At 38.2% G+C, this 26,651-nt stretch overlaps 1 protein-coding gene across 1 annotated transcript in view; it reads left to right on the forward strand.

Moving 5' to 3' along the window:
- LOC110442251 (DNA replication complex GINS protein SLD5-like) overlaps positions 1-14,658 on the forward strand; it is a 47,260-nt gene extending 32,602 nt beyond the window's left edge. The window contains exon 7 of the mRNA XM_021485755.1: positions 13,809-14,658. Within this exon, the coding sequence (XP_021341430.1) occupies positions 13,809-13,905 (97 nt within the window). The 3' untranslated portion in view covers positions 13,906-14,658. The remainder of the gene's footprint in view (positions 1-13,808) is intronic.
- The last annotated feature ends 11,993 nt before the right edge of the window (positions 14,659-26,651 follow it).

The raw sequence follows: 26,651 nt of genomic DNA on the forward strand, positions 1-26,651 counted from the left end.
AAAATGTACATGTAAAGATTATAGTTTCCTGGTCAACACACCACCTAGTCACTGGTATATAGGTAAAAATGTACATGTAAAGATTATAGTTTCCTTGTCAACACACCACCTAGTCACTGGTATATAGGTAAAAATGTACATGTAAAGATTATAGTTTCCTTGTCAACACACCACCTAGTCACTGGTATATAGGTAAAAATGTACATGTAAAGATTATAGTTTCCTTGTCAACACACCACCTAGTCACTGGTATATAGGTAAAAATGTACATGTAAAGATTATAGTTTCCTTGTCAACACACCACCTAGTCACTGGTATATAGGTAAAAATGTACATGTAAAGATTATAGTTTCCTTGTCAACACACCACCTAGTCACTGGTATATAGGTAAAAATGTACATGTAAAGATTATAGTTTCCTTGTCAACACACCACCTAGTCACTGGTATATAGGTAAAAATGTACATGTAAAGATTATAGTTTCCTGGTCAACACACCACCTAGTCACTGGTATATAGGTTAAAATGTACATGTAACGATTATAGTTTCCTGGTCAACAGTTCACTATGGAATACAAGTTGAATCTTAATTATATATATCACACAAAAGCTCATCTTTAGATACAATTTTAATAAGAACCATGAGAAGAATATTTTCCATTTTAATAAATAAATACACATGTACAATTGACAAATCTGTTTATTTTCAGTATTCAGCACTTGTTATCACAAGGCAGCTAAATATAGGGTAGGTAGCTAGGGTAACCTAAACCTCCTGTATTTTATTTCAGTTCTAATGTGAAGGTCATCCTTTTCTATTCATACATTTATAGCTTCAACAAGTAAACACCTCAAGGTCAGACGAATATGATTAATGATTAGAGATGTTTTTGGAACTACTGTACAGTTTTCAATATGTTACTCAAAATAACCTGGAACTTTTCATAAACGTAGACAGGAATTACGTATTTATCTTGCTGTAAGCCCAGATAGCCAATACCTAATCTATTACTCAATGTAGGGACATGAGCTTATTGTAGGACAATGAAAAAACAATTGTTAGTATTACTAGTGGACTGCTATAGATATGGATGGGCGTATTACCAGACTTTGGCTTCTTATCATAAAACATTACATGTCCTTATGTTGTGATAAATATTAAGAATGCTCAGGTTCATTTTTTGAAAATAACTTTCTGGTAGGTATTTGGATATGTCTTCTTTTGATTGCTATAACCAGCTTTAGGATCAAGAGAAAAGATGGTAATTTACACCTTGGTGAAATTAGGTAATTATTTACCTACAAAGGGATTAAGTAATCCTTAACAGTTCTGAAATAAATTTATGACTGTTAGATTTCCTGTGTCTGTAACTTCTATGTTATACCAGTATCGTTCCTCCTTTACACAGGAGACCAGACTTTACCTTTCTGTGTGTAACTTCTATGTTATACCAGTGTCGTCCCTCCTTTACACAGGAGACCAGACTTTACCTTTCTGTGTCTGTAACTTCTATGTTATACCAGTGTCGTTCCTCCTTTACACAGGAGACCAGACTTTACCTTTCTGTGTCTGTAACTTCTATGTTTTACCAGTGTCGTTCCTCCTTTACACAGGAGACCAGACTTTACCTTTCTGTGTCTGTAACTTCTATGTTAAACCAGTGTCTTTCCTCCTTTACACAGGAGACCAGACTTTACCTTTCTGTGTCTGTTACTTCTATGTTATACCAGTGTTAGTCCTCCTTTACACAGGAGACCAGACTTGACTTTACCTTTCTGTGTGTAACTTCTATGCTGTACCAGTGTCGTTCCTCCTTTACACAAGAGACCAGACTTTACCTTTCTGTGTCCGTAACTTCTATGTTAAACCAGTGTCGTTCCTCCTTTACACAGGAGACCAGACTTTACCTTTCTGTGTGTAACTTCTATGTTATCCCAGTGTCGTTCCTCCTTTCCACAAGAGACCAGACTTTCCCTTTCTGTGTGTAACTTCTATGTTATCCCAGTGTCGTTCCTCCTTTACGCAGGAGACCAGACTTTACCTTTCTGTGTCTGTAACTTCTCTGTTATACCAGTGTCCTTCCTCCTTTTTACAGGAGACCAGACTTTACCTTTCTGTGTTTGTAACTTCTATATTAAACCAGTGTCCTTCCTCCTTTACACAGGAGACCAGACTTTACTTTTCTGTGTCTGTAACTTCTATGTTATACCAGTGTCCTTCCTCCTTTACACAGGAGACCAGACTTTACCTTTCTGTGTGTAACTTCTATGTTATACCAGTGTTAGTCCTCCTTTACACAGGAGACCAGACTTTACCTTTCTGTGTCTGTAACTTCTATGTTATACCAGTGTCGTTCCTCCTTTACACAGGAGACCAGACTTTACCTTTCTATGTCTGTAACTTCTATGTTAAACCAGTGTTAGTCCTCCTTTACACAGGAGACCAGACTTTACCTTTCTGTGTGTGTAACTTCTATGTTATACCAGTGTCGTTCCTCCTTTACACAGGAGACCAGACTTTTCTTTTCTGTGTCTGTAACTTCTATGTAATACCAGTGTCGTTCCTCCTTTACACAGGAGACCAGACTTTACTTTTCTGTGTCTGTTACTTCTATGTTAAGTCTGTCTGTGTCTGATATTGTAACCCGTCTGACCATGATTTTTTGCCTAGATTTACAACTCAGAACTGAATGTTGCCAGGCTACTTCTTGCTAAAAATGCTTTATCAAAAATTAAAAAGAAAAAAGAAAATATCTTCCCAATTTCAATAAAAATAATGCTTTATTTTCCTAATTCATGAAAGAACAGTCCGTTGAAAAATGTATGTAGAAAACACACTGCTAGTGTCACGCAGCTCCTTAATCATTTAGAAAATCAAACCCTGTTATAAAAGTACACTGTAACTCTAGTATTATATATCAGCTGATCATTAATGGCCATTGTTGGATGTTATCCAACTTGGGTCAAGGCCATGCCAGTAAATGATTTAGACAGTTAATATATCAGGGTGATTTATTTGTCCACATTTTGTTCCTGATATGGAGACTGTCCTTGACACTTTGTTTAGCTGCCACAGAACATGTTTACCTGTCTCCCTGTCTGTCAGGGAGGTGTTTTAAAAACACTCCATATCTCTACTTCTCTCTATCATAGGTACAAAACTTAACCTTCCCTGCAGAGGTACACCTGGTAAGGGTAACAAATTTACCTTTCAATTTGTGTTTAGTCTTATCTTAACAGGGTAATCAATTAAAGATATCTCACCAACTAAAAACCCTTGACGATATTTTCATTTTCATATCAGTTAAACTTGTCGATAACAAATCTTTGTAGTGGAGTGGGAAGGATAGGGTCAAATTAGATTCAACCTTAACTTATACTGGACTATAGCTTTATTAAAAAGATGTTCACTTTTTGCATGATTCTCTCTGAAATTAACCAGCTTGATGCCTAGAAAAATCTTTTTAGAAATATATTTCAAATATGCTTTAATATAAAAATCAGCGTCAATGTAACATTGGCTGTTGGGGAGTTGTTTGCTTTTCTAAGTATCGTGTACCAATGTCATTGATTGGTTTGCACTGTCCCTAAATTACTCATTGCTCAGTAAGAAACGTTAACGATGTAAATGAGACATGTATGTTTCAAAAGAACGCTAGGAGCAGTTAAAGTGCGAACTGATTCAACACTAACGTTCACAACATGGGTAAAATCTGACCTTGCCTTGACTTCTCCCTAAATTGCACCGACAGAAAGAAAATTAGAAAAAATGCACAGATCAATAGAAATAGAATTGAGCCATTGATGAGCAGAAACTACTAATTTTAAATGGATTTTTTTTTTTTCTCTGCCTAAGTTTCTAACAGATATCAACCATGTTTAATCTGTGTTTTATGTTGTATAACCATTATACAGACCCATTGTTACCCTTACGCTTACCCTGACGCTGTTACAATATATCGGCTGCCTCTATTGTCACCATATGTATGACTGCCCTTCCAGTGAACTGTCCATAGTGTCACTGTCTACCTATCCACTTTGGTAGCTTACCATACTTATTTGGGGAACAAAATTAATCTATATTACTTTTCGAATTCCTGGCTATACAAAATGAAAATTAGAGCATTTTTCTAGCATTGAAATTATCACCACTAAATAAAGAAGAGGAAATTGTTTACTAATTACAAAAATAAGAAAGGTTATGAAGTTTACTTTTCCCCTGACAAACCTAACAATTTTAAAAGTACGGACCCCTGAGTCACACACTCCACCGGTCAGTAAGTACACAAAGGTGAGTATATACAGTATATATCATTTGGATTGTAATGGACAAGGCCTGAACTCTTTGTGACCAACTATATCCCCTCTCTAAGTACTGTAAATATACTCTCAAGGTGAAACCTGCACCAGTCCAGGATGTTACCCTTTACATAAGGACTTAAGCGATCAGTTATATACAGTACAGTAGACACAGTACAGTATACACAGAATAGGGTAGAAATAATCAAATCTACTTATAGAAATTATAAAATCAAGATGTAGACTCATATGGTCTGATTTCTCAGAATGAAAGGAAATGGCCGTTTGCCAACGAAATATTCAAATGTAAAGCTGCCAACAAAATAATCAAATGTAAAGCTGCCAACAAAATATTCAAATGTAAAGCCACTTTACCATAATTAATCGAAACCATAGTGTTTAACAGATCTGGATAGATGATCAGTACTGAATCAGTAGTAAATTAAGTAAAGTATTTGTATATGGGTAGGATGTTCAGCATCTATTACATGTATGTAAGCAAGTCTAAAAAGATATGATGCAGATTGGAATAAAACCATTCTTGCTACAGTTAATAAAGAACTCTTATTGAGGCTAAAGGACAAGGTCAAGGTCACAAAGCTAAAAAGTTGAGTAAGTTTTTCACCTTTTACCACCAAACCACTATATTTGGTCACCAAAGACATAAAGTATGTTAGTTGCAGAGGCTGTAGGTCAAAGGTCAAAGTCACTGATCACTTTGGTAAATTGTTTTGAAACATTACAAGGGAGTAGTATAGACAGGTGGGACTTGTATGTAGAGTTACAAGGGAGTAGTATGGACAGGTAAGACTTGTATTTAGAGTTACAAGGGAGTAGTATAGACAGGTGATACTTGTATGTAGAGTTACAAGGGAGTAGTATGGACAGGTAGGACCTGTATTTAGAGTTACAAGGGAGTAGTATAGACAGGTAGGACTTGTATTTAGAGTTACAAGGGAGTAGTATAGACAGGTGATACGTGTATGTAGAGTTACAAGGGAGTAGTATGGACAGGTGGTACTTGTATGTAGAGTTACAAGGGAGTAGTATAGACAGGTGGTACTTGTATGTAGAGTAACAAGGGAGTAGTATAGACAGGTGGGACTTTTATGTAGAGTTACAAGGGAGTAGGATAGACAGGTGGGACTTTTATGAAGAGTTACAAGGGATAGTATAGACAGGGGGGACCTGTATGTAGAGTTACAAGGGAATAGAATAGACAGGTGGGACTAGTATGTAGATTTACAAGGGAGTAGTATAGACGGGTGGGACTTGTATTTAGAGTTACAGGGGAGTAGTATAGACAGGTGGGGCCTGTATGTAGAGTTATAAGGGATGGTATAGACAGGTGGGACCTGTATAGTAGTATAGACAGGTGGGACTTTTATGAAGAGTTACAAGGGATAGTATAGACAGGGGGGACCTGTATGTAGAGTTATAAGGGATGGTATAGACAGGTGGGACCTGTATTTCGAGTTACAAGGGAGTAGTATAGTCAGGTGGGACTTTTATGTAGAGTTGCAAGGGATAGTATAGACAGGTGGGACCTTTATGTAGAGTTACAAGGGAGTGGTATAGACAGGTGGGACTTGTAAGTAGAGTTACAAGGGAGTAGTATGGACAGGGGGTACTTGTATGTAGAGTAACAAGGGAGTAGTATAGACAGGGGGTACTTGTATGTAGAGTTACAATGGAGTAGTATAGACAGGTGGGGCCTGTATGTAGAGTTATAAGGGATAGTATAGACAGGTGGGACCTGTATGTAGAGTTACAAGGGAGTAGTATAGACAGGTGGGACAAGTATGTAGAGTTACAAGGGAATAGTATAGACAGGTGGGACTAGTATGTAGAGTTACAAGGGAGTAGTATAGACAGGTGGGACTTGTACGTAGAGTTACAAGGGAGTAGTATAGACAGATGGGACCTGTATGTAGAGTCACAAGGGAGTAGTATAGACAGGTGGGACTTTTATGTAGAGTTACGAGGGAGTAGTATAGACAGATGGGACCTGTATGTAGAGTCACAAGGGAGTAGTATAGACAGGTGGGACCTGTATTTAGAGTTACAAGGGAGTAGTATAGACGTATGTAGAGTTACAAGGGAGTAGTATAGACAGGTAGGACTTGTGTTAAGAGTTACAAGGGAGTAGTATGGACAGGTGGGACCTGTATGTAGAGTTATAAGGGATAGTATAGACAGGTGGGACCTGTATTTAGAGTTACAAGGGAGTAGTATAGACAGGTAGGATTTGTATGTAGAGTTACAAGGGAGTAGTATAGACAGGTAGGACTTGAGTGTAGAGTTACAAGGGAGTAGTATGGACAGGTGGGACCTGTATGTAGAGTTACAAGGGAGTAGTATATACAGGTGGGACCTGTATGTAGAGTTCCAAGGGAGTAGTATAGACAGGTGGGACTTTTATGTAGAGTTACAAGGGAGGAGTATAGACAGGTGGGACCTGTATGTAGAGTTACAAGGGAGTAGTAAAGACAGGTGGGACCTGTATGTAGAGTTACAAGGGAGGAGTATAGACAGGGATGACTTGTATGTAGAGTTACAAGGGAGAAGAATATACAGGTGGGACCTGTATGTAGAGTTCCAAGGGAGTAGTATAGACAGGTGGGACTTTTATGTAGAGTTACAAGGGAGGAGTATAGACAGGGATGACTTGTATGTAGAGTTACAAGGGAGAAGAATATACAGGTGGGACCTGTATGTAGAGTTCCAAGGGAGTAGTATAGACAGGTGGGACTTTTATGTAGAGTTACAAGGGAGTAGTATAGACAGATGGGACCTGTATGTAGAGTTACAAGGGAGTAGTATATACAGGTGGGACCTGTATGTAGAGTTCCAAGGGAGTAGTATAGACAGGTGGGACTTTTATGTAGAGTTACAAGGGATAGTATAGACAGGTGGTCCCTGTCTGTAGAGATACAAGGGAGTAGTATAGACAGGTAGGACTTGTATGTAGAGTTACAAGGGAGTAGAATATACAGGTGGGACCTGTATGTAGAGTTCCAAGGGAGTAGTATAGACAGGTGGGACTTTTATGTAGAGTTACAAGGGATAGTATAGACAGGGGGTCCCTGTCTGTAGAGATACAAGGGAGTAGTATAGACAGGTAGGACTTGTATTTAGAGTTACAAGGGAGGAGTATAGACAGGTAGGATTTGTATGTAGAGTTACAAGGGAGGAGTATAGACAGGGATGACTTGTATGTAGAGTTACAAGGGAGAAGAATATACAGGTGGGACCTGTATGTAGAGTTCCAAGGGAGTAGTATAGACAGGTGGGACTTTTATTTAGAGTTACAAGGGATAGTATAGACAGGTGGGATCTGTATTTAGAGTTACAAGGGATAGTATAGACTGGTGGGACCTGTATGTAGAGTTACAAGGGAGTAGTATAGACAGGTATGACTTGTATGTAGAGTTACAAGGGAGTAGAATATACAGGTGGGACCTGTATGTAGAGTTCCAAGGGAGTAGTATAGACAGGTGGGACTTTTATGTAGAGTTACAAGGGAGGAGTATAGACAGGTAGGACTTGTATTTAGAGTTACAAGGGAGTAGTATAGACAGATGGGACCTGTATGTAGAGTTACAAGGGAGTAGTATAGACAGGTGGGACTTTTATTTAGAGTTACAAGGGATAGTATAGACAGGTGGGATCTGTATTTAGAGTTACAAGGGATAGTATAGACTGGTGGGACCTGTATGTAGAGTTACAAGGGAGTAGTATAGACATGTAGGACTTGTATGTAGAGTTACAAGGGAGTAGAATATACAGGTGGGACCTGTATGTAGAGTTCCAAGGGAGTAGTATAGACAGGTGGGACTTTTATGTAGAGTTACAAGGGGGTAGTATAGACAGATGGGACCTGTATGTAGAGTTACAAGGGAGAAGTGTAGACAAGGGAGTAGTATAGACAGGTGGGACCTGTATGTAGAGTTACAATGGATAGTATAGACAGGTGGGACCTGTATGTAGAGTTACAAGGGAGAAGTGTAGACAGGTTGGACTTGTATGTATGTATGTAAAAATACAGACCCCAAAAAATGTATCAAGAAAGAAAAATCTGGTCATGAGTTTGTTTCCCTTGATGAAATAAACATTCTGGTAAAATGTTGCTAGTGATATACAGCTGATCATATACTACCAGGCCACTAGGAGTAGTGTTCACCACAGTGATTTACATCACTCATCAGCTGATAGTGTGTATTACCTAGAACTTGAAATGTTTTTTAGGATCAGCTGATGTTGGCATTTGATGCTGCATTCAAGGTTCCTGATCAGCACATGCACAAAGCGTGCGATTTTCGGCAGAGTCGTAAATGATTATTTTGGGATTCATCAGCTTCAAATATTTACACCTGTCCTATACATAAAGATATATCTTATGCGTGCATTACATCTCTCAACTGATTATATATGATCACTACCTGATCACTAGTTGCCACAAGAATATCAAGGAAATAATATATTGATATATTCAGTGTTTGATACAATTTGATCTGGTTACATACACAAGAAATGCTCTTGGGACTTGGATGGTTAGAAGGTAATGCACACACTTAATTACAAGTACCTTTTTTTTTTGGTAACCTACAGCTCAAAGGTCAACAGGGTTGAATACCTTTTTGTTGCAGCGGCTACCTATTTCTTTAAAGTGCCTTTTCTCTGTTCATTAGTTCCTGCAATGTCCTAGCTAAACAGCCATTTAAGACTTAAAACCACGACACCCGTGAACATTCTGTAGGTTATTAGTTAACTTGTGTTGTAAGTAGGGGTTTTTTCGATCTAAAAGTCTCATTTATTTTTGGGCGAGGGGTGGTAAAGCTTTTTCACTTCCCTATGTTTTAATGTAAAATGATTTCTCTCCAACTATTTCCTAGGAAATATACTCGAACTCTTCAGGAGTTGAGCCCCCTCCATTTCAAAATCCTGCATCTATCCCTGCTGCTAATTAACAAATTGTAAAAGTAATTCTTTGTGAATCCAGTTACAATAGAAAAGGTCTGTGTGGCCTTCACAAACTTAATTGGTGAATTGAAGTCACACACAGATATATATAATATATATTTGTAGGGCTTACACACATCCAGATCATGCCCTTCATGTACCTTGCACATGTACCAGTGTATTTATGTCAAGTTCAGGCCAGCGATACACTGGAGTTCAAGTTCAGGCTAAAAATAGCCAGTCAGCTGTTTGGGATAAACATGTTTGTCTGCTTTTGTATAGATCTAGAGTGCACCATGATATTGTACCACGGTTTGGTGGTTTGTAGTAGAGATTTAGTTGGTGTATGTCTGAAAAGTAGAATCAGCAATCATAAGCATGAACATTCAGACAAAAAATAAATAAAAAACATTAACACAATATCACTGAATATTTTAGTCGTTGGAGGGGGACGTGTTTGTTTCGGCAGAGTACACTCATATTTTCACTGTTACCCTGACCTTAAAGAAACTACATCTCATGCAAAAATTTGTCCAGTTGTTCAGTCTTTGTGACAATTTCTATGGCAATAACCTAAGACCACCCTGAATTTAGCCTTCAGCCTGTGTTCTGGCCTCCCTAACCCTTTCACCACTGTAAACTATAATGGACTCATCTAAATCGATGCATGGTATAGTTTACTTAAGTTACATAGGGGTAAAAGGGTTAAAGTTTTCTTTACAACTGTATCTCACTTTAATTAATTGCATTAAAGCTAAAGGTTTTTTTAAACAAAAACACTTTCCATTACTTTATTTTTTTTGGACTTTATCAGTTTAAATGTGGGTCCTCAAGTGTTTCCAGACATCAATCTTTGAGATATAAATAGATTTTGATAAAAATGCACATTATACTTTATACTTGTGACCTATATGTTTTTGTTGTGTTATCACAGTGATGGTTTTTCGGTCAACATACTTTTTATATTGGATGAACTACATTAATATAGCTGGCCCTGGGGACAGTAATTATTTTCATGAATATGGTTTATATATAATGAAGCGATCTATCACATCAACTGTGATAACTGTCAAACCAAAGTTACCCAGACACTTGAGTGTTTCTACAATTATTTGGTGACGCTGTTGTTTCCTTCGCTCAGTGTCGTCTGATTCGCTTCCCTTTACTTTAAAGTAACACACAACTCCATTTCTTACACTTTATAACACACAACCCCAGCTCATCCTTGTGTGGTCGGGTAGAACCTTAGCGTACTTGACTTTCAAAAGCCAGTGCGGGGTTTGATTCCCCTATCTAACGTGATCAAGTATTGGGTCACCTTCACAACCTCATAGATTTCTCCGTGTCCTCTGGGTAGGGTGGTTTCCTCCAACAGTAAAACCCCTAGTGTCCTCTGGGTAGGGTGGTTTCCTTCAACAGTAAAACCCCTAGTGTCCTCTGGGTAGGGTGGTTTCCTCCAACGGTAAAACCCCCTAGTGTCCTCTGGGTAGGGTGGTTTCCTCCAACGGTAAAACCCCCTAGTGTCCTCTGGGTAGGGTGGTTTCCTCCAACGGTAAAACCCCCTAGTGTCCTCTGGGTAGGGTGGTTTCCTCCAACGGTAAAACCCCCTAGTGTCCTCTGGGTAGGGTGGTTTCCTCCAACGGTAAAACCCCCTAGTGTCCTCTGGGTAGGGTGGTTTCCTCCAACGGTAAAACCCCCTAGTGTCCTCTGGGTAGGGTGGTTTCCTCCAACGGTAAAACCCCCTAGTGTCCTCTGGGTAGGGTGGTTTCCTCCAACGGTAAAACCCCCTAGTGTCCTCTGGGTAGGGTGGTTTCCTCCAACGGTAAAACCCCCTAGTGTCCTCTGGGTAGGGTGGTTTCCTCCAACGGTAAAACCCCCTAGTGTCCTCTGGGTAGGGTGGTTTCCTCCAACGGTAAAACCCCCTAGTGTCCTCTGGGTAGGATGGTTTCCTCCAACAGTAAAACCCCTAGTGTCCTCTGGGTAGGGTGGTTTCCTCCAACGGTAAAACCCCCTAGTGTCCTCTGGGTAGGGTGGTTTCCTCCAACGGTAAAACCCCCTAGTGTCCTCTGGGTAGGGTGGTTTCCTCCCGCGGTAAAACCCCCTAGTGTCCTCTGGGTAGGGTGGTTTCCTCCCGCGGTAAAAACCCCTGTATGATTCAGTCCAGGCCAACAAGAGTGACTTATATAAGTTCAAAAAAATTGTTTTATAATGTGTCTAAAGTGTATATTTAAATCATCTTTACACTTTCATTACACAACTCTAGCTCAACCTTACAGCTTCCCTAAAACTGTAATGTGTATAGAGTAATGGTAATTTGGCAAGAAGATTACTTTCCTCAATACTACAGGGGTAAGTTATGCTCACTTTTGCTCTCTGCACCCCTTGAGTATGTCCTAGTAAAACTGAAGGCACCCCGCTAGCTATATGATTAGTCTCAGGTAAAATAACTGACCAATCGCTAGGCTGATACCCGTCATTTGAAGGTTACAGAGAGCATCACTCCAGTTCAATTAAAGCAAGTCAGTTTTTACCATTATGTGACTGAGAAATTCTTTTGATGTACATCAAAGGATCAAACTAAATTTCTGGTCTCATCAACAAAGTGATGTACACTGAGCCTTTGTCATGACTTATTCCAGGGGTGCAGAGAGCATTAGTGAGGTAACCCCTGGAGTATCTAGAATAGACGCTTGCAGGAACAAAGATTGCTGCTATTTGATCTGTTGATTGGGTGACACATTATATATCCATGTATTGCCACCATGTACCATGGTATTAGCAGTTCAGAATTCAATTAAATGTATTAAATAACAGAAGAGCAATGCCAGCCAATTGGGCCTGTTTTTCGTGATAAATTCTACCTGGAGAATGGTTATCAGTTTTGCTGTGTTATCTATATTGATTCTGCTCTCTGACAGCAGTATCAGCATTCTGTTAATTAGCCTGGCCGTGAATATCTCGCTCCAATATACAGACATTTTACCTGAGGGTATCGATTGTGGCTAATGTAACGAGATATAAACCAATTAATAAGCTCATGTGACTCTTAAGTGATAGTGATATTTTCTTCTTTGAAAGCATTCCAGGAGTAGAGAATTATTAGCAGTTGTTGGAAGAATCCATATATTTCTTATTTTGTTGAGGCAAAGTGACAACTGTCTAAGATCTACCACAAATCCTGATGTCAGCGGTTGAACCCACTGGGGTTAAAATGCTGGCAAACATGTTAATCCTCAAAGCCATATTGTTTTAATAAGGTAACCAATTCAAAATACTATTCAGAAAATTTTAAGGATATTTGTGGTTTGTTTGACCACAGTCTGGACTTCATTGGCACCATTTGACATCCTGTTAATTGTCCTCAGTGCACGTGTTGACCACAGTCTGGACTTCAGTGGCACTATTTGACATCCTGTTAATTGTCCTCAGTGCACGTGTTGACCACAGGCTGGACTTCATTGGCACCATTTGACATCCTGTTGATTGTCCTCGGTGCACGTGTTGACCACAGTCTGGACTTCATTGGAACCATTTGACATCCTGTTAATTGTCCTCAGTGCACGTGTTGACCACAGTCTGGAATTCAGTGGCACTATTTGACATCCTGTTAATTGTCCTCAGTGCACTTGTTGACCACAGTCTGGACTTCAGTGGCACCATTTGACATCCTGTTAATTGTCCTCAGTGTTGACCACAGTCTGGACTTCATTGGCACCATTTGACATCCTGTTAATTGTCCTCCGTGTGTTGTCAGAAGTAGTGTTACTAGATGGGGTGATATGCTAAACTATCACATGGGTGTAACCATGTAATTAATGCATGGTATGGTACTGTGTACCAGGAAATTTTCACTCAGTCAAATGTTCGCCCTTTGTCGGTAAAATCCATATTTTCCCAGTTTTAATTTCGCCCTTCACATTTGTACATATGTATGTTGTGATGATAAATTTGCCCTCATTACCGAGGGTGAAAAAGGTGAAAATTAAACTACTGCGAAAATGTCCTGGTTTAGAGTATAGTCATGTTGAATGATGCTACCTGGTATATAATCATGTTTGTGGGTACTTCCTTTCATTGTTTAACTCATTGACCCCTGAAGACACATTTGAACCCTTCCAATTCAAAGGTTGGAATAGTTCATTATGAAATTTCAGGGGTGAATGAGTTAAAGCCGTAAAAATTGTTTCACGATACAAACTTTTATGAATACCCGAAATAAGACAAAAAGCAGTCGAGTATATAAAATAAATTTGCAGCATTTATCTTCAATAAGATTCATCAGTTTGGAAATATGTGATATCAAAGTTTTACTTTCTTCACAAACAATGTACGTATTAAACGTGTCGCAACATTTAATATGTACATTGTTTGTATAAAAAGTAAAACTTTGATATTGCAGCAATTATTTTCAGGGTTCCACAAATATAAAAGGAGCATGGTAGTCATGTGATGAATAAGAATATATATTAATTAGTGTGTAACTGTCGTTTTCACAGGGACTGGTGGTTGACCTATGGTTTATTAATTGATTATTCCTTTATTATTATAGAGAGGAGATTGTGGACCTACAGAAGGGGGATCAACACATCATGCGGTATAAACCCATGGCACCACTGGTATCGTCTGGAGCAGTAACATTGATCTGATACTGGTATCGTTTTGAGCAGTAACATTGATCTGATACTGGTATGGTCTGGAGCTGTAACATTGATCTGATACTGGTTTTGTCTGGAGCTGTAACATTGATCTGATACTGGTATCATCTGGAGCTGTAACATTGATCTGATACTGGTATCATCTGGAGCTGTAACATTGATCTGATACTGGTTTCAACTGGAGCAGTAACATTTATCTGATACTGGTATTGTCTGGAGCTGTAACATTGATCTGATACTGGTATGGTCTGGAGCTGTAACATTGATCTGATACTGGTATCATCTGGAGCTGTAACATTGATCTGATACTGGTATCATCTGGAGCTGTAACATTGATCTGATACTGGTTTCAACTGGAGCAGTAACATTTATCTGATACTGGTATCGTCTGGAGCTGTAACATTGATCTGATACTGGTATGGTCTGGAGCTGTAACATTGATCTGATACTGGTATGGTCTGGAGCTGTAACATTGATCTGATACTGGTATCATCTGGAGCTGTAACATTGATCTGATACTGGTATCATCTGGAGCTGTAACATTGATCTGATACTGGTTTCAACTGGAGCAGTAACATTTATCTGATACTGGTATCGTCTGGAGCTGTAACATTGATCTGATACTGGTATGGTCTGGAGCTGTAACATTGATCTGATACTGGTATGGTCTGGAGCTGTAACATTGATCTGATACTGGTAACAACTGGAGCTGTAACATTGATCTGATACCGTATCGTCTATAGCTGTAACATTGATCTGATACTGGTATGGTCTGGAGCTGTAACATTGATCTGATACTAGTATGGTCTGGAGCTGTATTGATCTGATACTGGTATGGTCTGGAGCTGTAACATATTGATCTGATACTGATATGGTCTGGAGCTGTGACATTGATCTGATACTGATATGGTCTGGAGCTGTAACATATTGATCTGATACTGGTATAGTCTGGAGCTGTAACACATTGATCTGATACTAGTATGGTCTGGAGCTGTATTGATCTGATACTGGTATGTTCTGGAGCTGTAACATTGATCTGATACTGGTATGGTCTAGAGCTGTAACATATTGATCTGATACTGGTATAGTCTGGAGCTGTAACACATTGATCTGATACTAGTATGGTCTGGAGCTGTATTGATCTGATACTGGTATGGTCTGGAGCTGTAACATATTGATCTGATACTGGTATGGTCTGGAGCTGTGACATTGATCTGATACTGTTATGGTCTGGAGCTGTATTGATCTGATACTGGTATGGTCTGGAGCTGTAACATTGATCTGATACTGGTATGGTCTGGAGCTGTAACATATTGATCTGATACTGGTATTGTCTGGAGCTGTATTGATCTGATGTTTGGACTGAGATATTGATATAATTTCTACGTGAACTGCTCTTATCACTTACCACTGGTTACACACATCGATATCTCCATCTGTGACAGCAGCTATATTGACTGAAGGGTTGGTTTGATTCCCAAAGTAATCTACAAAATGGGTGGTCAATAGTATTGTATGTGATGATTATGAGATATTTGTTATGTTCCTGTACATTGTACATATAATAGTTTAATAAGGTTTGCCCATCTATGACTGTGTGGTTTGAATGTCGCATAAGTTTTTAACCTCATTCTCTATCATGTAATGTTGTGTGTGAGATCCCTCATAGATACACTAGTACATGATGGTAGATCAAATATGACATAAAAAGTCCTTCTGATGAATTGGAGGTGTATTTAAAAATATAAATTCTTTTAACTGAATGGCATTAAAAATTGAAATGTTGATCTCAGTTTTATTTGTTGTTTTGAAATACACTTTGAATTTGAAACATGAACATGAATCTGATTGATCTTTTATGCTCCAATAATCAAACATGTCGGGCATACCATGAAATTTGTACCTCTGTGACCGAATAAATTATTTTCCTACTTATATCATTGCTTAAATGTCTACCTTAATGTGTTTTTAGCTCACCTGGCCCAAAGGGCCCTGTGAGCTTATGCCGTACTGCGGCATCCGGCGTCTGTCGTCCGCCCGTCAACTTTTTCTTTTAAACGACTTCTTCTGAAGAACTGGAGGACCTAGGGCCATGATATTTGGCCAGTAGGTACCTGGGATGGAGTGCTATAAAGTTTCCTCATTAAAATGTCCTTGACCTACTTTTAAGGTCACAGGGGTCAAATATGTTTAAAAATTCAAACAACAATATCCTAAGAACCTTTTGGACTAGAGTCATGATACTTAGTAATGTTATGTAGACCAGCAGTGCAAATCTTTTTCTTTGTTACAGTAATGAGGTCAAAGGTCAACTTAAAGTGATAGTAGGGGGTCAAACGTTAACATGGGTTAAAAGCTTTAACAATCTTCTGCTCAAGTTCCATAAGGCCCAGGGTCATGATATTTGGCCAGTAGGTACCTGGAATGGAGTGCTATAACGTTTCCTCATTAAAACGACATTGACCTTCTTTCTAGGTCACAGGGGTTAAAAATGTTAAAAAATTCAAACGACGATATCCTAAGAACCATTTAGACTAGAGTTATGATACCTGGGTATGTTATTGAGACCAGTGGTGAGAATCTTTTTCTTAATTACTGTAATGAGGTCAAAGGTCAACTTTAAGTGCTAGTCGGGTGTCAAATGTCAACATGGGTTAAAAGCTTTAACAATCTTCTTCTCAAGTTCCATAAGGCCCAGGGTCATAATATTTGGCCAGTAGGTACCTGGGATGGAGTACTATAAAGTTTCCTCATTTATATGACTTTGACCTACTTTCAAGGTCACAGGGGTCAAATATGTTAAAAACTTCAAACAACAATATCCTAAGAACCATTTGGACTAGAGTCATGATACCTGGGTATGTTATGTAGACCAGCAGTGCGAATCTTTTTCTTTATTACAATAATGAGGTCTAAGGTAAACTTTAAGTGCTAGACAGGGGTCAAATGTCGACATGGGTTAAAAGCTTTAACAATCTTCTGCTCAAGTTCCATAAGGCCCAGGGTCATGATATTTGGCCAGTAGGCACCTGGAATTGAGTGCTATAAAGTTTCCTCATTAAAATGACAATGACATTGACGTTCTTTCTAGGTCACAGGGGTCAAAAATGATAAAAAATTCAAACAACGATATCCTAAGAACCATTTTGACTAGAGTTATGATACCTGGGTATGTTATTTAGACCAGTGGTGAGAATCTTTTTCTTAATTACTGTAATGAGGTCAAAGGTCAACTTTAAGTGCTAGTCGGGGGTCAAATGTCAACATGGGTTAAAAGCTTTAACAATTTTCTTCTCAAGTTCCATAAGCCCAGGGTCATGATATTTCGTCAGTAGGTACATTAAATGTACCTAGGATGGAGCGCTATAAAGTTTCCTCATTAAAATGACCTTGACCTACTTTCAAAGTCACAGAGGTAAAATATGTTAAAAAATTCAAACAACATTATCCCAAGAACCATTTGAACTATAATCATAATACTTCAGTATGTTATGTAGACCAGCAGTGCAAATCTTTCCCTTTATTACAGTAATGAGGTCAAAGGTCAACTTTAAGTGCTAGTCGGGGGTCAAATGTCAACATGGGTTAAAAGCTTTAACAATCTTCTTCTCAAGTTCCATAAGTCCCAGGGTCATGATATTTTGTCAGTAGGTACCTAGGATGGAGCGCTATAAAGTTTCCTTATTAAAATGACCTGACCTACTTTCAAAGTCACAGAGGTAAAATATGTTAAAAAATTCAAACAACAATATCCCAAGAACCATTTGAACTATAGTCATAATACTTCAGTATGTTATGTAGACTAGCAGTGCAAATCTTTCCCTTTATTACAGTAAGGAGGTCAAAGGTCAACTTTAAGTGCTAGTCGGGGGTCAAATGTCAACATGGGTTAAAAGCTTTAACAATCTTCTTCTCAAGTTCCATAAGGCCCAGGGTCATGATATTTGGCCAGTAGGTACCTGGAATGGAGTGCTATAAAGTTCCTCATTAAAATGACATTGACGTTCTTTCTAGGTCACAGGGGTCAAATATGTTAAAAACTTCAAACAACAATATCCTAAGAACCATTTGGACTAGAGTCATGATACCTGGGTATGTTATGTAGACCAGCAGTGCGAATCTTTTTCTTTATTACAGTAATGAGGTCAAAAGTCAACTTTAAATGCTAGTCGGAGTCAAAGGTCAACGTGGGTGAAAAGCTTTAAAATTAATTTCACACTCAAATTTCAAACAACAATATCTTAAGAAGCGTTTTAGAGATGTTAAAATGTCTTGTGTTCTAGTTACCAAATTTGTTCTGAAGTTACCTATATGTCAGTTTCATGTAACAAAAGAAACACTTTTCACTGGTGAGCGATACAGGCCCTCTGGGCCTCTTGTTATCAGATTTAGATATGCTGCGTTAAAGTTAGAACTACATTTTATAAAATTCAGGATCTCTATAGAATATCCAAATGAAGGGCTGTCAAGTTTGTTAAAAGGAATGAAGTTGACTTATTTTCTAGGCTACAGGGGTCAAGTGTGTTTCCATTTTGAAACAATTTCTTAATAACCAAAAGGCCTTGGGTAATAATATTTTGTCAGTAGCATCTTGGAGCAAAAGGCTATCAAGTGTGTTCAAATGAATGACCCTGACCCACTTTCAACATTATAGAGATCATATTTGTTAAGTTTCTAAACAACAGCCTCTAAATAATCAAGAGGCCTAGAATCATGATATTTGACCTGCAGTAAGTTTTGCTAAAAAAAAAAAAGGATGGTTTCTTAAAATGACCTACTTTCAAACAACTATTTCTGAATATAGAAGAGCTATTTGGCATGTAGATGCTGGGGTAAAGACCAATTATATTGTTTAAACAAATACCCTTTTTTCACTTTCAAGGTCACTGGTGTCAAACTTTCGAATGACTTCTTTTAAAGAACCATAATATCTAGAGTAATATTATTTGGCTTTTAGTTTGCCGGGATAGGCGTATCAACTTTGTTACAATAACTAACCTTGACCCCTGTTTTAGGGTCAGAAAGGTCAAGTATGTTCAAATCTTCAAAACACCTATTCTAAATTTCTTTAAAGGTCTTAAATAACAATGTTTGTTTAATAGCTGGTAGAGGAAATCGACTGTGTTAAAATTAAAGGTTTTGACCCATTTTACTGTTACAAGGGTCAACTAAGCAAAAATCCTTATTTAGTTACTTGTTCTAAAGATCCATACTGTTTGAAATAATTTTATATTGACTCACTTTAAGGTCATAGATATGAGGTGTGTTTGCTAACAGTATTGTATGGAAGATGAGCAATACAGGCCCTTTTGGGCCTCTTGTTCCACACAAATAAAGAACATGTTACTACAGCATGATATGCTAGATTATTTTAGGACAGCATCAAAATAACTGAAATATAAAATCTCATCTGGTTTTCTTGCTGATTTGTTCCACATTTTGTCTTGATATTTTAGCGCAAACAAGACAAGTAGAAACATTGTTTTCGGAAACCTTTGCCACAGGACCAGCAAACAATGTAGATTATAATAATATAATAATAAATAATAATAGATATAATAATTTGGATGTTTTCCATGTTTTCTATGTTTTCTATGTTCCAGTGCCTTATTAAAAATATCATTTTACAAACATGTACATTCAGATACTGCAGCTAGGTATTTTCTACTCTTTTCTTTTGATTTCCAAGCTAAATAAATGATAGCTGGAGGTACTGCAGACCAGTTCTAAGTGGCACATCCTCAAGATCTTCCATTACAAACCATCTCCAATGAAGCATTGCAGAAGAGTGCTTGGGCACAGGGACCAGTATCATGATAGAGACACTCCAATCCTTGCTCTGGCACGTTTAGGCACACCACCAAGCCCAAGGATGGACACATCGAGAAAAGAAAAGAAAGGACCACTAGGAGAGAAGTGGAGGCACACTCTTCAGCTGGACCTCAAGAGCAGAAGATTGGTTCTGAAGATGGCCCCACAGCATCAGCAGCTGGACCAGATAGAGGACCTTGCATTGTCGCAAGAGCCTCATTATGGTAGCTCAGTTAGAACAAAATGTCACAGCACCTATTTTTGCCCCTCTCTAGCTTTCAAAGACTACTCCATCAGAATAGTTCAAGGGACTGTCACTGTGGCACAAACTGGATCCAAGAAGACTTATGTTGTTAAAAAAAGGAGGGGTACCAATAGGAAAACCAGGAACAAGATTTTAAAAGACTTGTTCTTGATTGAACTTTAATTTGGGATTAAGTAATGTGGGGCCAACATCATTAAATTCATTGATGAAAATGAAGGGAGAACACACACAGCCACCAGCCCCACCCTGACCCCGCCGGGGTATTAGAGCAGAAGGACAGGACCTATCAGCCAATATGTAGCATCCATTTGCCAAAGTGATTCAAAGTTACGCAAATGAAGGAGTGTAGCATCACTGGTAGAAGAGAGTTTGGTCCTGTTTGTAGGGGTGACAGAATCGGGTATAGAGAATGAACCTCATTCAGTGTGAAGTACTCCTGGTTCATTGGAGGATTCCTACTACTGTTTGTATGTACAGATTTCAATACACTACCTCTACACGTCAGTAAACTGTCTGATTTGTTGTACCTGTTTGTATGTACAGATTTAAGTAAACTATCTCTACACGTCAGTAAACTGTCTGATTTGTCGTAGCTGTTTGTATGTACAGATTTTAGTACACTATCTCTACACGCCAGTAAACTGTCTGATTTGTCGTAGCTGTTTGTATGTACAGATTTCAGAACACTACCTCTACACGTCAGTAAACTGTCTGATTTGTTGTAGCTGTTTGTATTAAATGAGGTTTCAAAATGTCACAGTATACATTGAATGTCTGGTATGATAGTAAACCTCTGGGTAAAACCAACAACGTCTAGTGTACTAGAAGTTCTGACGTGACTACAAACTAGAACAGACGTGTTTCTGTTGCTTTATATGTGTATTTTATATGAAACACTCAAACCAGTCATAAGAATGATCTAAGAAACCATTTATGTCATTTATCTTCTGTAGCATACTTCATTATGTACAAATCTTCACACAACATTATAAATGCATATCACCAAGGACAAGTTTGGTCATCTCGTGGTCTGATGTCTGGAAGATAATTTAATTTTGCATGAGTGCATCTTGAAGGTCATCACATACTGCCCAATGTCTATTGACGTAAGGCAATGCTTGTCCGCTCTATCTTTGCACAATCTAGCTGAACTGCTAAACACCATTAGGTTGAACTTCACATATATGTGTCGACATTTGTTAGTGACAGGTCCGTAGTCCAAAGGTCAAGGTCATATCAATAAGAGTAAGCATTGCGCTGAACTGTACGGCATTCAGTGACATTTAGATGCGAGGTACAAGATTCTGGTATTGATGATATCTGAAGTCAACATCTCAATGGTGATATAGCTTTGTGAATCATACTGACTGGAATAAACAAACTGTCAGCCCTTGGCCGGACAACCAGATCGAGTCTCGTTTTGAACATTTGAAAGCATCATATTATGTAATCTTGTCAGAACATTTCCAGATAGCATCACCGCATATAGTGTGGTTATTATTACTTAAAAACGTAGTATTGCATAGAAATGCATCAATGTCATGTTTCTGCTATACTTACATTACCGACTGTTGTATTTATTATTGCTAGAATCACGTGGTTGTAAACGTGATAAATATTACTCATTGTTGCGCGCGTGGCGTAACACTGGTCCATCATCACATGCCGCTCAACGTGTTCTAGTATTCATCCCCCAGTTCTAAAGAAGTAGTATATGGGCAGTACCTGTTCACTGTGACGGAGTAATTACAGAAATCGCATGATACCTCCTCTGGAACATTGTATTTATAACCATGTCGATTTTAACAGTGTATTGTTTCTTTTTTACCAGTCTTTTGTTTTTAACTGACTACATTTTGTATTTTTTTATAGATAAGTTTGATCGTAGTCTCACTAATAACAATTGAAATAGACACAATACAAGCTGATACTATATTTTCATCACTTCGTGTCTCTTATCTAAACTCTTGTTTGATCATTAAAGGATCTCTATAATTGTCTGTTATTGATAATAATTAGATTTTCCTTATTTGGATTAGGACGGCTATCCGGGGGATAGCACCTGTTGATACCATGTCCAGCAGGTTACATTTCTGTCTATCTATGCATCAATAAACCACACAAATAGAAACATACCGCTGCTTATACATGATGTAATTACCTGGACTAAAGTTGTACCTTTTTACCTATTGTAAACTTGTAATGATCCCGGCGCGTCCCAGAAACAATGCCAAATGCAAACAAAATGATCGTATACAAACGGATAGTTCGTAATGTGCATTTAATACCCAATAAAGCAGCAGTATTATTTAGATTCTGTGCAGGGGATTTATCTTTAGTTACAGCCAAATTATTTTGCTATATACTCAGGTATACGTGTCGAGAATACAGTGTGTTTGTGGCGGGTGATTTACGATCTGTTTAAGTGTATAAACATCTCCAATGCATGTGTTAACAATACACAGAAAACTTTTGAATTTTAAAATTAAAATAAGGACGATAGAACCTCGGTAAAATAACGCTTATTAAAACTGCATGAAAAATAGATAAATATCAGTTACAAGTAGAGGTAATGATTATATATACCTCCGGGTAGCCTAATGATTGAGGGGCATGTATACGTATACACCAGGAGTTAAACGCGTCGTTTTGTGTTTGTTTGTAGCAAAGGTATGTAAAACCATGTGTGTACGTGATGGATACTTCGTTGTATGTATTGCGTAAATTCTCCAAATACCGTATAGTCGGTTATTTTCCCGGTAATAATTTTGCAAAATCATAAAATGATTTAACGCGTGTTTTGGAACTCATAGTGATTAGTATGATGAAGATCACAGGGACAAGATAATTCGTTACATCTATATTTGGACCTAAATCCCTAGAACATGTAAAATTACACCTTAGTTTAGGCCCAAATATAGCGGTAACAAACTACCAGGTCCCTGTGATGAAGATGGCCACCGATAACCCATCGTCAAAATCCAAGGTTCCGCACTTGATAGACGCTGCAGAGAATTTGACTGATAAGATGTCGAGTAACCTGGCCGTAAATTTCAGTGTTCATATAGGGATTGAATATGTATTTTCTCAACGTTCATGCCAGTATGAACGGGGGTGGGGGATTCACTTACACACCACATGAGCAACCGTAGCGTTATGTTGTGTAAGAATATAGGGAAGCGGTCAAGTTCTGGGCCGTCGGATCGATCAAACATACTGTTTTTTATCCTATTTGTGTTTTGGCCGATGTAAATATGTACTTTGGAGTCCTGTGGTACCTTATGTATGCTTACAGAGGGAAGGTGAACAGCCAGCCAGCCACTGTAACTATAGTGTACGAGTACACACACCGTATTGGTTGACGTGGCGATGCTGGAGGTGAATAACCTCAATATACCCTTGCCAATATATATATTTAGCACTAGAGGTAAACGACCTTACAAAACCGCAATAAGTCGCACTGGTCTGCTTCGATGTTTGGGCCAAAAGTGTCTATCATTCTCATTAACATAGATAGCTATCATAAAAGTATTTTTTAAGGTACAGTGCATTTTGTCATTGAAGAGTCATACTGATAACATGTATACTTTATTTAGTAGTCTAACCGTGAAATTGATGAATATTTTTGCAAACATAAACGTCATAGATTGTTTCTACGTGTAAAAACATAATTGTGGACGTCAACTTTACACAGAACCCAAATCGTAGGTGGGTTATACTGGCTGTAGGAGACGGACAGTGGCCACGAACGATCTCCTATTTGATTAGTTAAAGGGGCATCACGCTGAAGTAACTTTTTTGTGTCTTTTTTTCAAATACTACATAAACATATCAAGTGAGACTCCTTATGGAAAATGCCGATCGGATTTGGCTGAAATTGATTCATAAAAATGATTAAATCTAAGATAATCATCGGTATTTCTACCTGTCTGACCAACGTTTTGTTTCGGGATTTCCCTCTACCAGCGCATGCGCATAACACACCATTTCTTCGTAAACAAAATGACTGTCCGTGTGAAGTAAGCGAAAGAAAAGTGTTGTACCGTGTCAGCTACGAAGCGAAAAGTTGCCAAATGGTCAAAAGATAGCGCAAGGGGTACGTTACGGAATCATTATTACCAGTGGGAAGTATTCAAAGCAGAAAATAACTGCCCTAGCAGTTAGTACGGTGCATGTATTCTTCCGGATAGCCGGTTAAGCTGAAATAAAATCGACAGAAATGCTAGCGCTGTTTATGTTATGAATAAATATCTAAAACTATTAACCTCGCTAGTATCATTGTGTGAGTTTGAACACAGATGAACTTAGTTTAATATGTTAATGGGCATGTATCGGAGAGAGTTTACTTTGTGTTTTTTATAATTATACAGTGGTTTATGCAAACGAAAGGGATAAGTGACTGGTTAGTTTGATTTTGCCATGAGGCCCCCCAAGGGATAACTGCTGTGATGGCCACGGCGTATTCTGTTCTCTGATCCTCTGTCGGTGCTCGGGGTCAAATGAGATACGTGCGCTATTAGATTTACATAATTTATAATATTACCGGGATCAGTAAAATGGTATGATTTAATTATATTGCTGAATTAAACGATTGTTTTTTGTTTTGACATGCAAGTTTTAAATTAGTACTAATATAATACCCGGCCTGCCCTGGCGCGACGACGCAATATATAAAAAAAAAATCGCTCTTCGTCAGAAAGCTACGTTATCGCAGCTAGATTAAAAATGTCAAAATGACGGACCAGGATGAATAACTGAGGAAGGAGAATCAACCTACATTTTTTTTTAAATTGTAATTTTTCAACAGTTCATGTTTTCCTATGATGTTGACTTAGAATGTATGATCATGTAACAACCTTTTCTTTATAAGGAATAAATTTTCGACGTCAGACAGAATCGGAATACTTATTGAAAACAGGGAAAAAAATATTTGTTTACGTTGTAAAAATAGCGCGTGCTGCCGATAACAAGGGGCGTTTCTAGGATATTTGAAAGAGGGGGCGTAGAATCAAATCTTTCGCCGAGCGGAGCGAGTCAAAAAAAATTGGACCTCTTTTTGCTAAAAAACATAAAATAATTGTGCAATGCACTAATGTAACGGTTCCTGATTTGGAGCATGTATATTTTATAGTTAAAGTGTCAGGGGGTTTATGTGTTTCATTAATGAATATGATGAATTGCCATATTCAAGACAATATTAGCAGATGACGATAGTTTTGATTTTTTTTTTTTGAAAAAGGGGGGGGGGGGGGGGCGTACGCCCATTACGCCCTCACCTGGGACCCGCCCCTGATAACTACGGCTTCTGTTTCGGACACAGGAACTGATTAAAGAAAAGTTGTCTCAACATTAAAAGTTCCATTTACAAGTATGCTTTAATCTCTGTAAAGTATTGAAAAAAATATAATTATCGAGTATCTCAACACGTTCCTTATTGACACATATTCTACATGTACACTTAGTGGATTTGCAAGTGTTAGCGTATGGAGACAGTGAAAGTGGAAAAGAGAGTATACAAACATTTATATGCATGGTCTAAAAAAAAAAATTGGCCAAAGACATTGAGTTGTATAATGTTATAAATAAATTCACAAACGTTTCCTTTTTTTATTCGCGTGTAGTTTGTCATTGCATATATGCACTTTATGTTAACATTTGAAAAGGGATATTCGTCTCGTGAATACTCCTTTTTACAGAAAGGTTTGTCCCATTGTTGAGGAAAGGTGTTTAGCCCCGTACCACCTGAACCGGTCACATTCCGGTACTAAATTCAATATATATTTATATATATATCTAATTTATGTTTATGCCTAACATCATTGTTGACATTTAATTGTAAATGTATGACGGGAGAAGGCTGTGATAAATTGTAAAAACTTGTGCCCCATCCCATGTTTAATTTTATTGGCAACAATTTTATGTTTAAAGCTAAATAAATTTAAATTCTGAATATTGGCAAGTGTGCAATTAACTTCTGATGATGAATAATTACTGTTCAATAAGTTTGAATACGGACTTAGAAATCATGTTACTTGGTTTCATAGTGCGGTAAGAAGTTGCAGTTGCCTGACGGCCCCTCTCTGGGGGCCCCTTTTGAAACCGTTTCATCTCGCTCACACCACTTGTGTTTACTGCCTAGTCAGGTGACGTTATCGGCGCTATTTTTAGCAGGGCTTTCCCGAACAATTCAAGTGGTCAAACTGGACATTTGGAACGGATTATGAATATGGATAGCGAGGTAACATAATAGAAAGTGCATACAATACATACATTCATTAAAAAAAATATGGCTCTTCACGTGATGTCCCTTTAATGGACTGTTTTTAATCAATTATATAAGCAAAACAAACACAGACGGATTAATATAGAATAGGTAGATAATTTATGTAACCCTCACCTCTGTGGCGTGTACTCTAGATGAACTGGCCGGTGAATGACCGGTGTTAGCTACTTGGCCAAGGCTATTTAGTCCAGCCGTTACCAGGCACAGGAAACTGGCGTTCGATATGGTTACCACCCTGAGGTGAGACCCGGGCATAGAAATAAAAGTTGCCGGATAAGTGGACTTTAAATGAATTTCATACTTTTTATGTTACTGTCACACTTAATGTTGACAACTTCAACCAAATCATTTCATCATTTGTGATATTGATCCTTCCCG

This window comes from Mizuhopecten yessoensis, unplaced genomic scaffold (genome assembly GCF_002113885.1).
Source record: "Mizuhopecten yessoensis strain PY_sf001 unplaced genomic scaffold, ASM211388v2 scaffold716237, whole genome shotgun sequence".
Lineage (NCBI taxonomy): Eukaryota > Metazoa > Mollusca > Bivalvia > Pectinida > Pectinidae > Mizuhopecten > Mizuhopecten yessoensis.